The sequence below is a fragment of the Bubalus kerabau genome, chromosome 5 (genome assembly GCF_029407905.1).
Source record: "Bubalus kerabau isolate K-KA32 ecotype Philippines breed swamp buffalo chromosome 5, PCC_UOA_SB_1v2, whole genome shotgun sequence".
NCBI classification, from domain to species: Eukaryota; Metazoa; Chordata; class Mammalia; order Artiodactyla; family Bovidae; genus Bubalus; species Bubalus kerabau.
Window position 1 is genome coordinate 99,595,086 of NC_073628.1, and position 17,256 is coordinate 99,612,341.

The 17,256-nt window shown below is 40.3% G+C and overlaps 1 protein-coding gene across 6 annotated transcripts in view; it reads left to right on the top strand.

Moving 5' to 3' along the window:
* RERE (arginine-glutamic acid dipeptide repeats) overlaps positions 1-17,256 on the top strand; it is a 409,996-nt gene that overhangs the window by 252,745 nt on the left and 139,995 nt on the right. For 5 of the 6 annotated variants that reach the window (XM_055582399.1, XM_055582404.1, XM_055582401.1 and 2 more), the window contains one exon: positions 3,520-3,624. In XM_055582399.1, coding sequence (XP_055438374.1) covers positions 3,520-3,624 — 105 coding nt within the window. Of the gene's footprint in view, positions 1-3,519; positions 3,625-16,729; positions 17,153-17,256 lie in introns of those variants that run through there. The other variant, XM_055582405.1, reaches the window with a different exon arrangement.

Genomic DNA, 17,256 nt, shown 5'->3' on the forward strand with positions numbered 1-17,256 from the left:
TGTGTGGCTTCTTTTACACAACTTTTAGTTTTTGAGATTTTTCACAATGTGCTACGTATCAGTAACTCTTTCCTGTGTATTGTTGTCTAGTAATCTCACTGTAAAATAGATAGTACTTTGTTTACCTGTTTCTTTGTTGATGGACATTTTGTACCCAGGCTAGTGTGAACAAACTGTTACAGACAACAGCAAAAGCACAGTAAAGGAAGCAGTAATGACAGAAGCAGAAATTTATGAGAAAAAAACATTAGGTCTAATTAATCAAGTACTTTAAAGAATTCTGATATTTTATTAAAAGTACGTTATAACCAACTGGGATTTATTCCAGGAATGCAGGGTAGGTTTACTGCTCGAGACTCTGTTAATACCATATACCATGTTAATAAATCTAGGGGAAAAGCTTATCCCCCAAACTATGGTTGTGATACAATTATTCTAAAGTGGGAGTCGTGTTTAATGGGAATACCCGAGAGACATTTCCACTGAGATCAGGAAGAAGGAGAAGATGTCCTCAATTTCCACTACCTTCCACATTTTCATTGTATTAGCCGAACAGTGCAGCAGGAGACTTCCTTTTGTTGTTCAGTTGCTAAGTCTGAAATGATTCTTTGCGACTCCATGAGCTGTGGCTCTCCAGGCTCCTTTGTCCATGGGATTTTTCAGGCAAGCATACTGGGATGGGTTGTCATTTCTTCTTCCAGGGGATCTTTCCACCTCAGGTATTAAACCCTCATCTTCTTGTCAGGCAAATTCTTTACCACTGAGCTACTAGGGAAGCCCTCACTTAAGAAAGGATGAAGAAGAAGTGAAACTATGTTTATTTGCATATACAGTTAGCATTTGGGAAAACCTCAGAGAATCAATGATTAAACTATATCATATGCTAAAAAATTGAGTAGCAGGATATAAAATTAACATATGCAAATCCATACTCTTCCTATAATTAAACAGGAAACAGGTGAAGGACATCGTGGTAGATAAAACCCCATTAGTACAGTTTCATAGTCATTTATCAGATGACAGCCTTCTCTTCTCACTGATCTGGGTTTTCCCTAAACCATTTGTGTTGCCGCTCCAGTAAAGAATCTGCCTGCAAGTGTGGAAGATCTGGGTTCGATCCCTGGGTTGGGAAGATCCCCTGGAGGAGGTCATGGCAGTCTACTCCAGTGTTTTTACCTGGAGAATCCCCATGGACAGAGGAGCCTGGTGGCCTACTGTCCATGGGGTCAAAAAGACTCAGACACAATTGAGCAACTAAGCACAGCACAGCCATGTCCTTCCCTGGGAGCATTTTGGCAGTGTTTTTGGGTGTCACAGTGATGGCGCATGTGGGTGCTTTGGGGCAGAGACCAGTGATTCTGCTCACTACGGGAAAGCTGCTGTCAACAAAGGATTTTAAGTAAAATTTAAAATTCATTTCTCTTGGAACTTTAGGAATTCAATAGTATTTTTATTAAATTTCTAAAATGGAGATTGTCTGAGATCATCTTGTCTTCTGCCCAGTCCTTAAGCTCTGTGGGAAAGGAGGGCATTGCTTTTTGATTTGGCAGGAAGTGAATGAACATCTGCCATGTTGACATCCCTCAGTTTCTTTCACTAACACCTTGGCCGGTAGCAAGTGTGTGCATGTTGTTAACGTGCCAGTTTGTGGATCCTTGTGGGAATGGAATGCCTATTCAAGCAGTGGGAGATCACATCCCTGGAAGTGTCTCACATGTGTTGTTGATGAACCTTTGATCCACCAATTCTCTCTACTCTGATCTTAGCCTTTGGCTTCCACTTGAGTGGAGAAGGCAATGGCACTCCACTCCAGTACTCTTGCCTGGAAAATCCCATGGACGGAGGAGCCTGGTAGGCTGCAGTCCATGGGGTCACGAAGAGTCGGACACGATGGAGCGACTTCACTTTCACTTTTCACTTTCATGCATTGGAGAAGGAAATGGCAACCCACTCCAGTGTTCTTGCCTGGAGAATCCCAGGGACGGGGGAGCCTGGTGGGCTGCCGTCTATGGGGTCGCACAGAGTCAGACACGACTGAAGCGACTTAGCAGTAGCAGTAGCAGTGATGTTAAAGTTGCCTAAATGGCTGAAGGAGTTGAAATTCTTAAAACCTCCCTGTCTTCTTGGGAATCTCAGAAGTTCTCCCAACACTCCAGTGTGTGCATAGGTGTGTGTCATGGGAAGGTGGGCGGTACCTCATGATGTGATGTAAATGACATTTACATTTGGTGCCTGGAAACTCTGCTTCAGGAGTTAGGTAATGTAGAATGCTCAACTATATTGTGGTCTAACTTATGTTAGTAGATGAACCTGCCTTACTGTATTTCGATGGAAAAGTATTTTCCAGTGTAGTCATTTACACTACAGTTACGTGAAAATTTTCAGTTAGCTGAAAATTTGGGAACTGTGTATTTGTATATTCAGACACATGTATATATTTAAAAAGTTAAAATTTCTCCAGGTTTTAATTTCCAAGACAGTGAATTTCTTCCATACTCAGTTACACTTTCTCCTTATCTTAAGGCAGCAGGAGGAAAAGGCCCATTTTGCTTTGATGATTACAAAGACTTTAGATGGATTTTTGGGTAAAGTAGTGCGACTGTGGTTTAAATTTTCCCCCAAAATATTTCATATCCTTTTATCCTAATCCTGCCCTTAGTTTATCTTTGTTGTTTAATTTTATTATAAGACTAAAAGACTGAGATAAAATCAGTTATGTTGTAGAGTTGTAGGTAAAAGCAGGTAAAAGTGAAACAAAAAATAGTTTATCTTTGTTGTTTAATTTTATTATAAGACTAAAAGACTGAGATAAAAGCAGTTATGTTGTAGAGTTGTAGGTAAAAGCAGGTAAAAGTGAAACAAAAAATATATATATTATTGGACATTTTCTTATTTTGGAGGGAACTCCCATTTTTCTGAATAGATAATTAACGAGTTTGTCACCATATTCCGCATTTTCTTGGAGTACTATGGATTGAGTTACATCTCCCTCACTCTTACCTTTCCAGCAGTAATATTTTTTTTTTTATAAGGGAAAGAATACTTTTTATTACATACCTCTTACCAGTTCAGTTCAGTTCAGTCGCTCAGTTGTGTCCAACTCTTTGCGACCCCATGAACTGCAGCACACCAGGCCTCCCTGTCCATCACCAACTCCCAGAGTCTACCCAAACCCATGTCCATTGAGTTGGTGATGCCATCCAACCATCTCATCCTCTGTTGTCCCCTTCTCCTCCTGCCCTCAATCTTTCCCAGAATCAGGGTCTTTTCAAATGAGTCAGCTCTTTACATCAGGTGGCCAAAGTATTGGAGTTTCAGCTTCATCATCAGTCCTTCCAGTGAACACCCAGAACTGATCTCCTTTAGGATGGACTGGTTGGATCTCCTTGCAGTCCAAGGGACTCTCAAGAGTCTTCTCCAACACCACAGTTCAAAAACATCAGTTCTTCTGTCCAGCAGTATTTTGATTTACAAAGCAGTTGACAGTATTGCTAACATTTTTTGTTTGTTTATTTTCAGAGGGAAGTGTAACATCTCCCATTTTTCTGACATATTTGCTGCTAGAGAGTTTAAGGCCCGAGTGGATTCATTCTTCTACATACTAGGCTACAACCCTGAGACAAGGTAAGTGCATCACATGGGCCCCTAGGTTGAGAACTTCAGCTTCTCTCGCGTGAGTGTGTGTGTGTGTGTGTATGTGTGTGTGTGTTTGTCTGCACTTCTGGGCATATACTCCTAAGATGAAAAAGAAAGAGAGAGAGACACAAAGTCCTGTAGTAAATCTCTTTGAAAAGAGCTGTAATTAATGTCTGTGGTATCTAAAGCAGCTTGCCCCCTGCTGCCTCACTCATTATTAAGAAAAGGAAAAGTGAGAAATTTGGGTTTGCAGAGGGCAAGATAAAGACGTATGTTTCGTTGGTCTGTATTTTGAACTTATTATGAATTGTACTCTCATGCACATTCATTCAAACCTTCCATTATACCGTACTGAAAATACTAGGACATTGTGGTTGTGTTGATTAGTAATTTGTTCCCTTAATAAATCCCCAGGAACACTCATTGAAATATCTCTAGTAAGACTGCTAGTATAAGATGAATACATCCATTTCTCAGCCATCTTGGTAAATAGAATTATTACTTTTTGAATGAAAAGCAACAGAGTCAAAATACTGTAATTTAACAGAAGAAATTGTTTGTCTCTAATAGGCTGTAATTTTAACTCATCCCATGAGACAATGTCTGTAAGACTGTATGCATTCATATTTATCTTGTATCACTCATGTGACTGTGTGTTTTATTAAGGATTTTAAAAAATGAGAGAAGGTCATTAGATGACCAGGTGGTCTGTGCTTGCTCAGGACAATCAAGACATAATCTGCAAATACAGCGATTGAGAAAGAAATGAAAGATGCTTGGCTCAAGGAAGTTAATGGGAGAACTACGTTAAGTATAATTGTACGATGTGTGTTGTTTTAGTGAAAACTTGTTTCTGGGAGATGCTGAGAAATGATAGATAACATTTAGAATGTTGCTGTTTAGGTCATCAAACTAGGGTCAATAAAAGGGAACGTATTCTTTTTTGTGGTTCTAAGAGGCTGCATTAAGCTCTGTTGGAACATATATATTAGTCTTTCTCTCCATATGTATAGTAGACAGCAGCTATGGGGTAATAGTCACCTTTTTTGCTTACCTTTAAAAAAAAAGCAATGAATTTGAGTTTCGTTTTCATTTTCGAAAGTATGCTGTATTCCAATGACAGAGAAGGTGATCAGCAGTAATGTTTAAATAGCACCTTCTGTTTCAGAATGTTTATTTTACGTATGTGTTAATTAGCTGCCTGGTCATATCTTTTTGTTGCCCCAGTGAAGTGTGGGACACTCGAACTTGGTCTTCTGTCTGGATGCACAGTTGTCTGTTATTACAATGATGTTGTTTATTTAACTTTGTGATAGTAGCTGTCATATTGCACAAGTTAGATTGTTTGAGGGAATTTTGTGTTTTAAGTGTTTAGCTCTTGGGTTCATAACAGCCAGTCAGATTCTTTTTTCACTAGTTTTGGTTTTGTATCTATTTTTGCGGAATGCTTATTTACAGTGATTTGCAACTTACCTGTGTTAAGCTGGAGACTCAAACACAAACTCTTGTCTCATTTTTTTATATGTTGCTGGCAGTCATGATACTTCATTGATACTTGCCATCAATTTTGCTTTAAAACCTGAGTTAGGCGTGTGATAGAGGAATCTATTATTACTTATCTCAGCTGAAAAGGCAACACTGAACCATGCCTGTAGCAGCACTTTTACAGGCTCTGCATCCTGAATCACTCTAGTGCTTTGGCCTTAGTCCCATTCATTCATTTCTGTTCTTGTTCCCTGTGTCCAGCTTGTGTTTGGTGTAGTGTAAGAGCTTGGGGGTTGTTGGATGAATTGAGCAGTTCATCAAGTAAAATTTTAATGTGTCCTTTTAAGTGGTAAGTTGGTGGCAGGTCTCAAAAAGTGAGTGTGAATGTTTCCAGTGATGAGCCAGTGTGGCACAAGCTCACTGGTTTCACCATGAACACTACTTTCTCCCTCTGAAGTTCTAGGTTTGATGTACACGTCCCATAGTTTCTCAAATCATCAGAAGTGTGTGTGTGATTTAGCAGAGTTTAGAAAACTGTGTGTCCTCTCCTCCTGGTTTATGCACAACCCAGTCCTTAGAATGCTCGGGGCGCATGCTCTTTGTTTCTGCCTTTGTTTCAGGTTTGTGAGGGAGTGGGCAGTGGGGTGAGCTGGTTTCTCGTATGGTTATCTACCATGTGGATGAGCGGGACCAGCAAGGGATGGTGTCTGCCAGGTGTTGTGTGCTGACTTGGTGCCCCGAGTCATCTGGGGAGGATTATCAGACTGTTGTAATAATCCTGTGAGATGGTGCACTGCCTGATCAGTAAGACCACTGGAGGTTAAAGAATGATTCTGTGACTCCTAACTTTGATGACTGTTTCCCTCCCTTTAATTAGTGTGGGAACTCTAAGTGAGCAGCTAAAACTGAAGTTTAAGATGAAGATATTTCCATAGCAAATTTTCTGATGGTAGTTAACAGTTGACTTATGTAATTTTCCGTAATTTATTTAGCATCTTAGCCAGCACTGAATGTTAGGGTTTTTTTCCTTCTTCTAACATTTATCACAGATCCTTTTATAGGCTACTTTTCCTCCCTAACTTCGTTATTACATTCTTGAAAGATCTGAAAATCAAAAAAAATTTCTAAGTTGGGTGCTAAAACTCTCATTTGACCATGAGGTCAAAGTTGGCCTGAACTGATATGAGACTTTTTATACTCCTAATATAGTTCAGTTTGCTTTTTGCACAACTTGGACTACAAATTACCAATATGATAGGATAGGGGTCATTGCTCAGACACTGCTGGGGTATTATGTGATGTATAAACTATGGTACTTCCTAAATCCAAGAAGTTCTTACATCTGAAAATCCTCTAGTCCTAAGGATCTTGGCTCAGGGATTGTCATATTGTGTTCTTGCTAACCATGACATTTAAGGAACTAAACGAGCAAAAAATACGGGAGTAGATGTTTCTAGCTTTAGTGAAGAGTTATTAGTCATTCAGTCATGTCCAGCTTTTTTGCAACTCCATCGACTGTAGCCCACCAGGCTCCTCTGTCCATGGACTTCTCCAGGCAAGCATATTGGAGTGGGTAGCCATTCCTTCTCCAGGGGATCTTTCTGACCCAGGAATTGAACCCCGGTCTCCTGCATTGCAGGCGGATTCTTTACCATCTGAGCCACCAGAGAAGTCCTTTTAGCTTTAAGTACAGATAGCATCACCGACTCAATGGACATGGGTTTGAGTGGACTCCGGGAGTTGCTGATGGACAGGGAGGCCTGGTGTACTGTGGTTCATGGGGTCGCAAAGAGTCGGACATGACTGAGCGACTGAACTGAACTGAACAATACAGACTACAAGGGGCTGGCAAATGAGAGAGAACTTGGAACCTTCAGTAACTGGAGTTTCCTTTTGGAGTTTGTTTTAATGTTTCTGCACTCAGGGAGTGTTCCCTTTTGCTCCACAGATAAGCGTCACTCCAAATTTACTTCTGCAGTCAGCATGCCCTGCAACATAATGTCATTATGTTCTCATTTTCTTTGAAGTGTCTTATCTAAAATCTGGTTAGAAACTTTAAATAAAGTCAATAAATTTCAGCTTAGAGGTCCTAGTACATAACACCAAGTTGCACTTTTCACTTTCATGCATTGGAGAAGGAAATGGCAACCCACTCCAGTGTTCTTGCCTGAAGAATCCCAGGGACGGGGGAGCCTGGTGGGCTGCTGTCTATGGGGTCACACAGTTGGACACGACTGAAGTGACTTAGCAGTAGCAGCAGCCCGTATATATGTATTTGGCCAAAACACAAATATCCTTGGTTGAACTAAAGTAGGATTGATCCTTGCTTAGAAAAAGAGCCAGGCCGTAGAGACCTAGTTCCATCCGTCCATTTCTTGTCCTTGTTGTTTGTTTGTCTAGTACCTCATGAACATTTAATCTGACTGCTTGATCATTTTGTTAAGACCAGCAACCTGGAAAGATCTCCCCTTTTGGACCCAGGCAGCCTGGGTTCTGATCTGTGCTGCCACTTCATCTTTGTGTCCATAGGTAAAGGCTGTACTTCCTGGACTGTTTTCAGCTTTAGTAAAATGGGGAAAACAAAAACAGGGTAGCTTTTGTAAACTGTCAAGATTTTTAGTTGCTTCTCAGGAATTGCAAAAATAATTATAAATTTTCTTTTGAAGAAAAGATTGAGAAATATCTTTTTAAAAACCCTGTAAAATGTTAAATCCAAAAGCAAAACATGAGCTACTTCCTAAGAAGTCTTCCTTCTACCAGGTAGATTGTTAACTGTGAGATTGATTTTGCTGACATGTAGACGTCCAAGCACTGGGGATTCTTTCCTCTCCTTGGAATATGATAAAATCTTTGAAAACATACAGTTGCTAAAAATGTATGGTAAATTCCTTCGTTGACCATGATGAAACTGACTGAACAGTTACAGTAAGTATGTGAGTGATGTTGATGTGAAATAATACATTTCTACAGTCAGAATATTTTATTGAAAAATTTGCGAGGCAAAATTGGAAAAAAAAATACTGACAGCGATTTGGGCTTTTTATAGCAAATGAGAGTGTTCTCCATGTAGCTCGGGGTGGGGATTATTGAATATTTGTTCTTTCCCTCATCTTCCCATCGCCCCACCTCTGTAGGTTCAACCTGTTGGCCAGTGCCGTGTGTGTGTGTGAGCGTGTGTGAGAATTTTGACCTTTTCTGAGTCTATACCTTTCATTTCTTGGAAAAGTTTTTCTTACCTTTCTGCCTCAGACCAGTGAGTTAGGAGGGGAAGGAGGAAATAGTGAGTGGGGTCCTAGGAAGAATAAGTTTGCAGAGTGGCCATATGAAAGAGGTGCCTTTATTCTTAAATTATTAAGCATGGATTTTCCCAGGATCCAGTCCCTTTGTTTCCCCTTGCTAAATAAGAATACCTTGGGTCTCTAAGGTGTGCTTAGGAATAGTAAGGAAAAGGGGATAGTAAGGCGATGGCACCCCACTCCAGTACTCTTGCCTGGAAAATCCCATGGACAGAGGAGCCTGGTAGGCTGCAGTCCATGGGGTCTCGAAGAGTCAGACACGACTGAGCGACTTCACTTTCACTTTTCACTTTCATGCATTGGAGAAGGAAATGGCAACCCACTCCAGTGTTCTTGCCTGGAGAATCCCAGGGACGGGGGAGCCTGGTGGGCTGCCGTCTATGGGGTCGCACAGAGTCGGACACGACTGAAGCGACTTAGCAGCAGCAGCAAGGCGAACATGTTATTTAAAATGTAGCATTCTGTGTATCAGCTGGCCCCTGGGCAATCCCACTCTGTAATACAGTTTTATACCAGCATCAGTGGACTCTTCCAAGACTTTGGCTGTAGCATGAAACATCTGATTATATTCTTGGTTCTTTGTGTCTTGAACATGAGTCATCTCTTGGTAATCAGGTAGAAAGCAAGTAGATCACCTGAATTCACCTGTGCCCTCTCTGTTTATCTTTTTCCAGGAAGCAGGGTTCTTTTTTTTTTTTTTTAAGCAATATTGAAGCTTAAGTATTATTATCCTTACATTTAGTAGTAATCATAAACAGAGGCACTTGCAAGAATTTGTATTTAATCTTCCCCACAATGGTGACAATCATGTTATTAATCATAGCGATATTGTTTACCTGACACTGTACTGAGTGTTTTACTTGCGTGATTCATTTTACTTTGTTTGGAAACAGTCTTGACCATACAGAACTGTTGCAAGTGCAGTAGAAAACCTCTGTTTAACTGAACCATTTGAAAATAATTGTCACCAGGAGGCTATATCACACTCTAATAGTCTGTGTATTTCCTGTGAACAAGGGCATTTTCTTACATAACCCCAGTATTGCCTTCAGAATCAGGAAATTGTCAAGGAAACGTTATTGCCCTGGAGTTCTCAGACCCTTCTGAAGTTTCTAAACAAAAGGCTGTAGCAGAAGGAATCCAGTGTAGCATTACGTGGTTAGTTGTCATAGGTCTGTTCAGTCTCTTTCAATTGGACAAGTTTCTCCTTCCTTCACCATGATGTTGGTGCTTTGGGAGATTATCAGCTAATTGTTTTGTAGACTGTTGCTCACTTTGCATTGATGATGTTTCCTTCTCATTAGATTTACATCATATATCTTTGACAGGGACACTGCAAATGTGTGTTCTTTTTTCTACATCCTGTCGTGTTATACAATTCTAGTTTGTCCCATTACTGGTAATGTTCATTCTCATTTGTTGAATAAGGTGGTATTTGCCAGGTTTTGCAATTGTACAGTTTCTCTTTTTCCTTTTACAATTGATGACCATTTTGTAAGGTAGTTGCTTTGAGACCCTGTAGATACCTTCTTCCTCATAATAGTTTGAATTATTCATTTACTTATATCAGGGTGGACTAATGGTTGCCAATTAATCTGTTGTAATTGTTGTTCAGTTGATATGTCTTTTGTGACTCTTTGCAACCCCGTGGACTGCAGCAGCCAGGCTCCTCTGTCCTTCAATATCTCCCAGAGTTTTCTCAAATTCATGTCCATTGAGTTGGTGGTGATATCTAACCATCTTATCCTCTGCCACTGCCTTCTCCTCTTGTCCTCAGTCTTTCACAGCATCAAGGTCTCCTCCAGTGAGTCAACTCACATCAGGTGAGCGAAGTATTGGAGCTTCAGCTTCTGCATCAGTCCTTCCAGTGAATATTCAGAGATGATTTCCTTTAGAATTGACTGGTTTGCTCTCCTTGCTGTCTAAGGTTATAATTTGTTACTGTCATTCACTTTGAGGTCACATTTTGGTGAATAGTACTTAGGAACCTGGATCAGGTGCTCCATGTGTTCACTGCTTTGTGTCATGTTCTCAGACCTCCAGAGTGAACAGGGCTCGGAGGCTGAGGGTCAGGGAGGTAACGCATGCTGTGTTTACATCTACATTTCTGTGTCTGTCTGTGTGTGTCTGTCTGTCCATCCATGAGTTCATACCAAACTTTCCATTTCTAGTCTAATACCACAAGGTTCTTGCTAATTTTTTTTTTTTTTTTTTTTTGCTTTTCCTTATTTGTAATTATCTCATCTTTAACAGTAGAAAACTTCATCTCAGTGTCCTATCTTTACTTCCAGTTTCCTGTCCCAGACTCTGCTCTCTCTCACACATGGATGGATTTTGACTTCTTGAGCTATAATTTTAGTAGTTTTATCATTTGCTATTTCTTAATGTGACCTCTAGGAATCAAAATTTGTAATATCATCTGTTCAAGGTGTGTGGGATAACGACTCCTACTGCCACGCAGTGTGTGCTTACTCTTAGATTAATTATTTTGTTCCTGTAAAGGCTTAGTTAGGTTGGCATTATCTTTATTTTATAAATGAGGAAAAATTGATATTATATTAAATAGATGCCTAAGGCATACAGTTAGTAAACAGGAAACCCCAATGCTGTTTAACTCAAAACTTTGTGCTGTTAATTTCTATGGTTTCATCATAGATTGATTCATATACAACATATTTTCTTCTGGCTGTTTTGGGAAATAACTTTGTTTTTCTAATAAAGAAAAACATGTACTTACTAGAGAATAACTTGACAAATTCAAAAATTAAAGAAGCAAAAGTGTTATAATGGTAATTCTATAAATCATATTTGTGTTTTTCCTTAAATATATATCTTTGTGCTTGTATAGGTATTTGTGTGTATATTAAGATTATAATTAATATGTTGTTTATACATAATATACAAGTAATCACACATTCCTCTATTTGTCCATCTTCTTCTGCTAAGAACATAATTCCATGTTATGAAACATTTTACAAACATTTGTGACGAGCACCTTGTATATACCATCCTAGGGATGTGCTGTAATTTTTCTATTCAATTCATATTATTGGACATTTATGGTTTTTTCATTGTTTAAATAGCATGATCAAATAACATTGTGACCATCCTTTTTCAACATAAATATTTGTACTTCAGCTGAAAAGTGAGTGTGAGTGGATTTTCCTTACTTCAGTGAATTTGGATCTGAGACATTTCAAAATTCACTTCTGTTTTAGTGAAGTCATCTTTTCTACTCATAATGGCTCATGGTCTTTGTACAGCTTTTGGGGACAAAAAGCTGGAGCTGCATATAAATATTCTCTGGTTTGCTTTTCCTGTGTCATCACATTTGAGCTCTCAAAACATTCACCAGAGGTGGCAGGAATTGGAGACAGTTGAGAGACAGCATATGTATTTGGAAACACAGCCTACTGAAGAACTTTAATAGGACCAAAACCCAGATTTGATCATTCCAAAAACCCTTTTGCAGTGATCTTCTTCAAATACTGCATAAAATACCACAGAACTTTTAAATGCAGAGCTGAGCTCACAAGAATGAGGAGAAACTGAAAAGTTCAGGAGTCGCAGTGAGAAGAATTGAGTCATTTGCTCATCTTCATGCAGATCTTTGGTTTTGACACTCAGCGGGTATAGGAGATGAGGTTCTGATTTCAGGGGTTTAGGAAGTTGGAGCTGAGAGCCTGTGTGAAGTTAGGGTCATCAAAGGTCTATTCTTTTGGTGGAAGGATAAACTAGTTAACATATCTGGGACTAGAGGAAAAGGACAGAGAAACATGTCTAGGTTTGGGACTCCAGACCAAAAAAGGAACAGGGGGAAGAGATCGAGAAGTCCTCTTATAATTCGTAACTTTGGGCCTTGCTCCCAAGACTGCTAAGTCACTTCAGTCGTGTCTGACTCTGTGCGACCCCATAGACGGCAGCCCACCAGGCTCCCCCATCCCTGGGATTCTCCAGGCAAGAACACTGGAATGGGTTGCCATTTCCTTCTCCAATGCATGAAAGTGAAAAGTGAGAGTGAAGTCGCTTAGTCGTGTCCGACTCTTAGTGACCCCATAGACTGCAGCCTACTAGGCTCCTCCATTCATGGGATTTTCCAGGCAAGAGTATTAGAGTGGGGTGCCATTGCCTTCTCCATGCTCCCAAGACGTTTGAGATTTGCACTCTTGAAAAATACAAGAACCCCATCATGAGACGATAATATAGAAAGCCACCCTGGACACCTGACAGAAGCATGGGCAATTTGGGGGGAAGTACATGCCCTAATTCAAACATGTAGACTATCTACAGGTAAAATATCTTTGACTGCTGAGCTTACTGTCAAAAATTACAGAATGTTGGAAGAAACTGTGTGTCATCAACTTGAATCAGATAAATGGTAAGAATGTCATTGCTAGAACTGTCAGAAAGAGACTGTATACTAGGCTTAAACAAAATAGAAATTTAATTTTTATGTAAGCAAAGTCTGAAAGGAAGCAGTCGTAGGCTGGTATGAGGCTCTGCATCACCTCTGTGATCCTTAACTTTAGCTGTTAGTTTGTGCTCAAGGTGGTGATGGAATGGTAGCTGTAACACCCAGATTTAAGGCTGGAAGAAAGAAGAAGTAGGTAAGAAATGCATGCCTTCTCCTTTTAAAGGCAGTTTTCATAATTTGTACAGAACTTCTCCTTTTGTTCTCACTAGGACAACAAGAAAAAAAATTAAACTCATGCTTTACAGGTGAATTCTACCAGCCTTCTAGAGAATGGAGAAAAATGGTGTAGGTTCCCCAAGTTATTTTATGAGACAGGTAAAACCTTTATTCTAAAACCAGATAAAAAAGTAAGATTTATAGATCACAAACATGCATGTAAAATGCTTAAATAAAATGTGGGGAAACGGAATCTGGCAAAGCATTAAAAAATACTCAAGTTGGGTTTATAGAATACACAGATAGTTCAATAATTTATCCGTAGCATACTCTACTATTTTTTTTTAACATATTAAAGAAGAAAAAATATACAGTCATCTTGATGGAGAAAAAGCACTTGATGAAATTCAACACCCATTCAGTGTGTGTGGGTACAGGGACGGGGGTACCTCTTAGCAAGTCAACTGTAGAATGCAGCTCCCTCATCCTGACAGAATAGTTACTGAAAACCTACTGCAGACACCACCCTTAAAGGTGAAGTGTTGGAAGTATTTTGTCTAAAATCAGAAACAACAGAAAGACTCCCATCACCATTAAGACATGAAAAAGAAGCTATGTGAGGATTGGGAATGAAGAAATGAACTTTTATTAAAATGATGCAGTATTTTTACCAGAGGAAAATCTGTGAACTAATGATTAGATGTGGTAAGATAAACCAGCATGTATGCTGGCTAAAAGATCAACATAAATATGAAACTCAGGTCCATTTCCACACACCAGGGATGACTTCAGAATAAAATTTTAAACAAGCTGTTTCTGAAACCTTCTCATCTCTTAAAAGGAAGAGTAGTAGTACTACAGTATTGAAGAGTAGTAGTAGTACTCTTCAGTACTTTAATCAGTAGTACTGACTAAATGTCAAATAGGGTATCTTTCTTCCAGTGAGTATTTTTCTTTGGAGTTTCCTTAATATTAACTTTTCATTCCTGTTTCTTGCTTTTTAACTTCTTGTTTGTAAATAAGACATTTTTCTATTTCTGGAGAGTACCAAGCACTTTAAAGTCTAAGAAATTTCCATATTATAGCTCTTACTTTACCTTTGATAAATGTAAATTTTCTGCTCACCAAAAATTAGAATTATGGTGGACAGAGTGATTATTCAGTCAGTTTTTATCTAATAAACCTTTTTAGTTTTAGAAAGAATCTATTAGTGTAATATGTGCATTTCACCTGCTTGGCGCCCCTTTAATCTGTTTAGAAGTGTTCATCTTTGACCTATTGATCACTAGGGATTAATTGGAGGAGAGAGGACTAGGAGGTCTGGGATCCGGAGACAGTGTAGAGGTACCAAGGTCACAGGGCTTCTGGGAAGACCCAGCGCTTGGGCGTCTGTTGTGCAAGTTACGTGAATAGCTCTGCAGGCAGCCAGATGACGAGTTAGAGAAGCATGGTGGCAGAAGTTGAGGTCCAGGCAGGTTGGCAGGAGTGAGGAAGCATCTAGTAGGACTTCCCTGAGAGCTCAGTTGGTAAAGAATCCGCCTGCAGTGCAGGAGACCTGGGTTCGATTCCTGGCTTGGGAGGATCCACTGGAGAAGGGATAGACTACTCACTCCAGTGTTCTTGGGCTTCCCTTGTGGCTCAGCTGGTAAAGATCCACCTGCAGTGCGAGAGACCTGGGTTGATCCCTGGATTGGGAAGATCCCCTGGATAAGGGAAAGGCTACCCACTCCAGTATCCTGGCCTGGAGAATTCCATGGACTGTATAGTCCACGGAGTCGCAAAGAGTTGAACACAACAAAGCAACTTTCACATTCAGTGTTCAAGACAGCTGGGGGAGAAAATAAGTCCTGGGTCTTGGAGGCCCGTAAGGACTGAGCAGAGTTCCAAGGTGTCCTCAGCATAGGACCATGCTTGGTCAGTGGAAATCAGGACCATTTCTAGAATTGGAATGTGTGGTTATAAGGGGTGCATTAGCTTACTTACTTTTCAGGTCTCAGGGCTCCTTAATTTTCTCCGTTGAGGAGGAGGGCTGACCCCATATTCTGAGGTTGGATTGAACTTAGAGCTGGGTCTTCAGCGGACTCAGTTTGAGGTTTGTGCTATGGTCTGTGGAATGGTTCCCATGGTTTTTCAGGGTAATGATAAATTTATTAAATTGTTATTTTATTTGATTTCTTCAAGCAATTTAGGAGCTTTTATGGGGCTTCTCTTGTGGTTCAGTCAGTAAAGAATCTGCCTGCAGTGCAGGGGACCTGGGTTCCATCCTTGATTTGGGAAGATCCTGTGGAGAAGGGAATGGCTACCCACTCTAATATTCTTGCCTGGAAAATTCCATGGACAGAGATGCCTGGCAGGCTTGGAGTTGCAAAGAGTTGAACATGACTTAGAGACTAAATGCACAGCTGGGTTTTAATTCAGTTGCTCTTATGTTTAGAGAGCTTTTTTTTCTCTAGGCAGTTTCTAGTCACACACTTTTGGGGACATGTTACCTTTCATACCAGTAGGGAAGATGATCTTCCAACCTGTAGATACTTGTTTCACATTGTAGGTCAAAGGTAAAACTTGTTTAAGTGAAGTCTAGTGTTACAATTTTTTTTAGCATGACAAGAGTTTTTCATTTAATCTTAGTCTCAGTTCAGTTTATCTGAAAGCATAAACAGGAGATCCAAGGAAATGCAATGGATCCTGCGTTTACTTTGGGAATCTTGAAGACCCTGTATATCCTTTTAAGCAGCTTTTAATTTTTCCACACTCAATTACATTAATGGCAAACAGAATTGGCACGGTTCTTTCCTACCTTCTCTAGTCCTTTATAAATTTGGGGGAGTTTCATGGTGTTCCTTTTCTTTTTAAGTTTACAAATGGAAACTAAGCCCACATACACATCCAGAACTAGGATTTCTTATATGGCTGACAGCCCAGCTTTTCTTTTGTTGAAAGTGGAGGTCAAGGGTGAGGGCATAAAATGTGTTTTTCAGGATTTTAACAAAAAATGTCTGGGCTGGTACAGACTTGGATACTTTTTAGTGCTCAGTATGTCTATGCGACTTTAGAAATTGCTTCTGATTAAATTTTTACATGAATTTTGCTTCATGGGCAGTGTTCCAAAGAGTTGCCTCCAGTTCTGAATCAAGAGACCTAAACTGAGATTTTTTAGGTGCCTGGGTGTTCATTGGCCTCTTGATTTGAACCTTCGTGGTGTTTTTATTGTTAGCGGTACATTCCTTTTGCTAAGCACCCCTGGTTGGGTTTGTATCACTTTAGATGTTTTATGTCTTACTTAGGCAATTTTAGAACTTCTTATCTAAGGGAGCTTATACTCTTTGTATAAAATCCAGTATTGTTGAGCCGCTCTGCAGCTATACTGTCCACTCTGTGCCTGTGGCTGTGATGATACCCAGTACTCCAGAACTTGGCCAGAACTGCTTGTATATCCTTTCCCCAAACGTTTACAGTCTTCCACGAGAAATTTGTGGGGTTCTTTCCCTTATGTAGCCGCCACTCTGTTTTTAGGTAGATGCCAATATTCTGTTCATTAGTCTCATGTATAATCATGCATTCTGTGCTTTTTAACTCTGTTTCTTCATCTTGCTATTTAAAACCATAATTTATCTTTGAGAAAAAAAAAAGACCAAACAGAACTTGCTGTTGTCTAGACAGCGCAGGGTGTTTGTCTGCAGCCTGTGGGTGGCAGGCCGGCGAGGCCCCTGGAGTTGGCTGTCTGGGATCCCCTTTCCGCGGCCCCACTTCCCTTCACACTAGCTTGGTATGCGGGAGAAGCTGCAGTCTGTTGGCTGGGCTTTATTTACGGAAACAGCAGGGTTGAGATTGATTGCGTGGAGAGACAGTGTATGGATGAGGGAGGGTCACAGCACATGCTCAGTCCTGTCAGTGTGAGGGGGAAGTTTCTGCGTTCTGCGTGAAGGCTTAGGTCATAGCACAAGCTCAGTGCGAGCTCCGCGAGGGCTCTCAGACCGCATGTGCCTCCATTTTGAGTTGTGAGAGTAGAAAAGGGCAGAGTTTCCACAGTAAGTGGAGGTGCAGGGACACAGCTAGACTCACCAGAGCCTCTCTTAGTCATGGATGATCCCTTCAGCCCCTGCAGGTAGGCGTTCTCTCTCTGGCCTCCCCGAAGGAGTGTGATGGTTTGGGCTGTCGTCTCTCACTTCTGAGGATGTGTATGAATCATCTCATCATTCCTAGTGCATG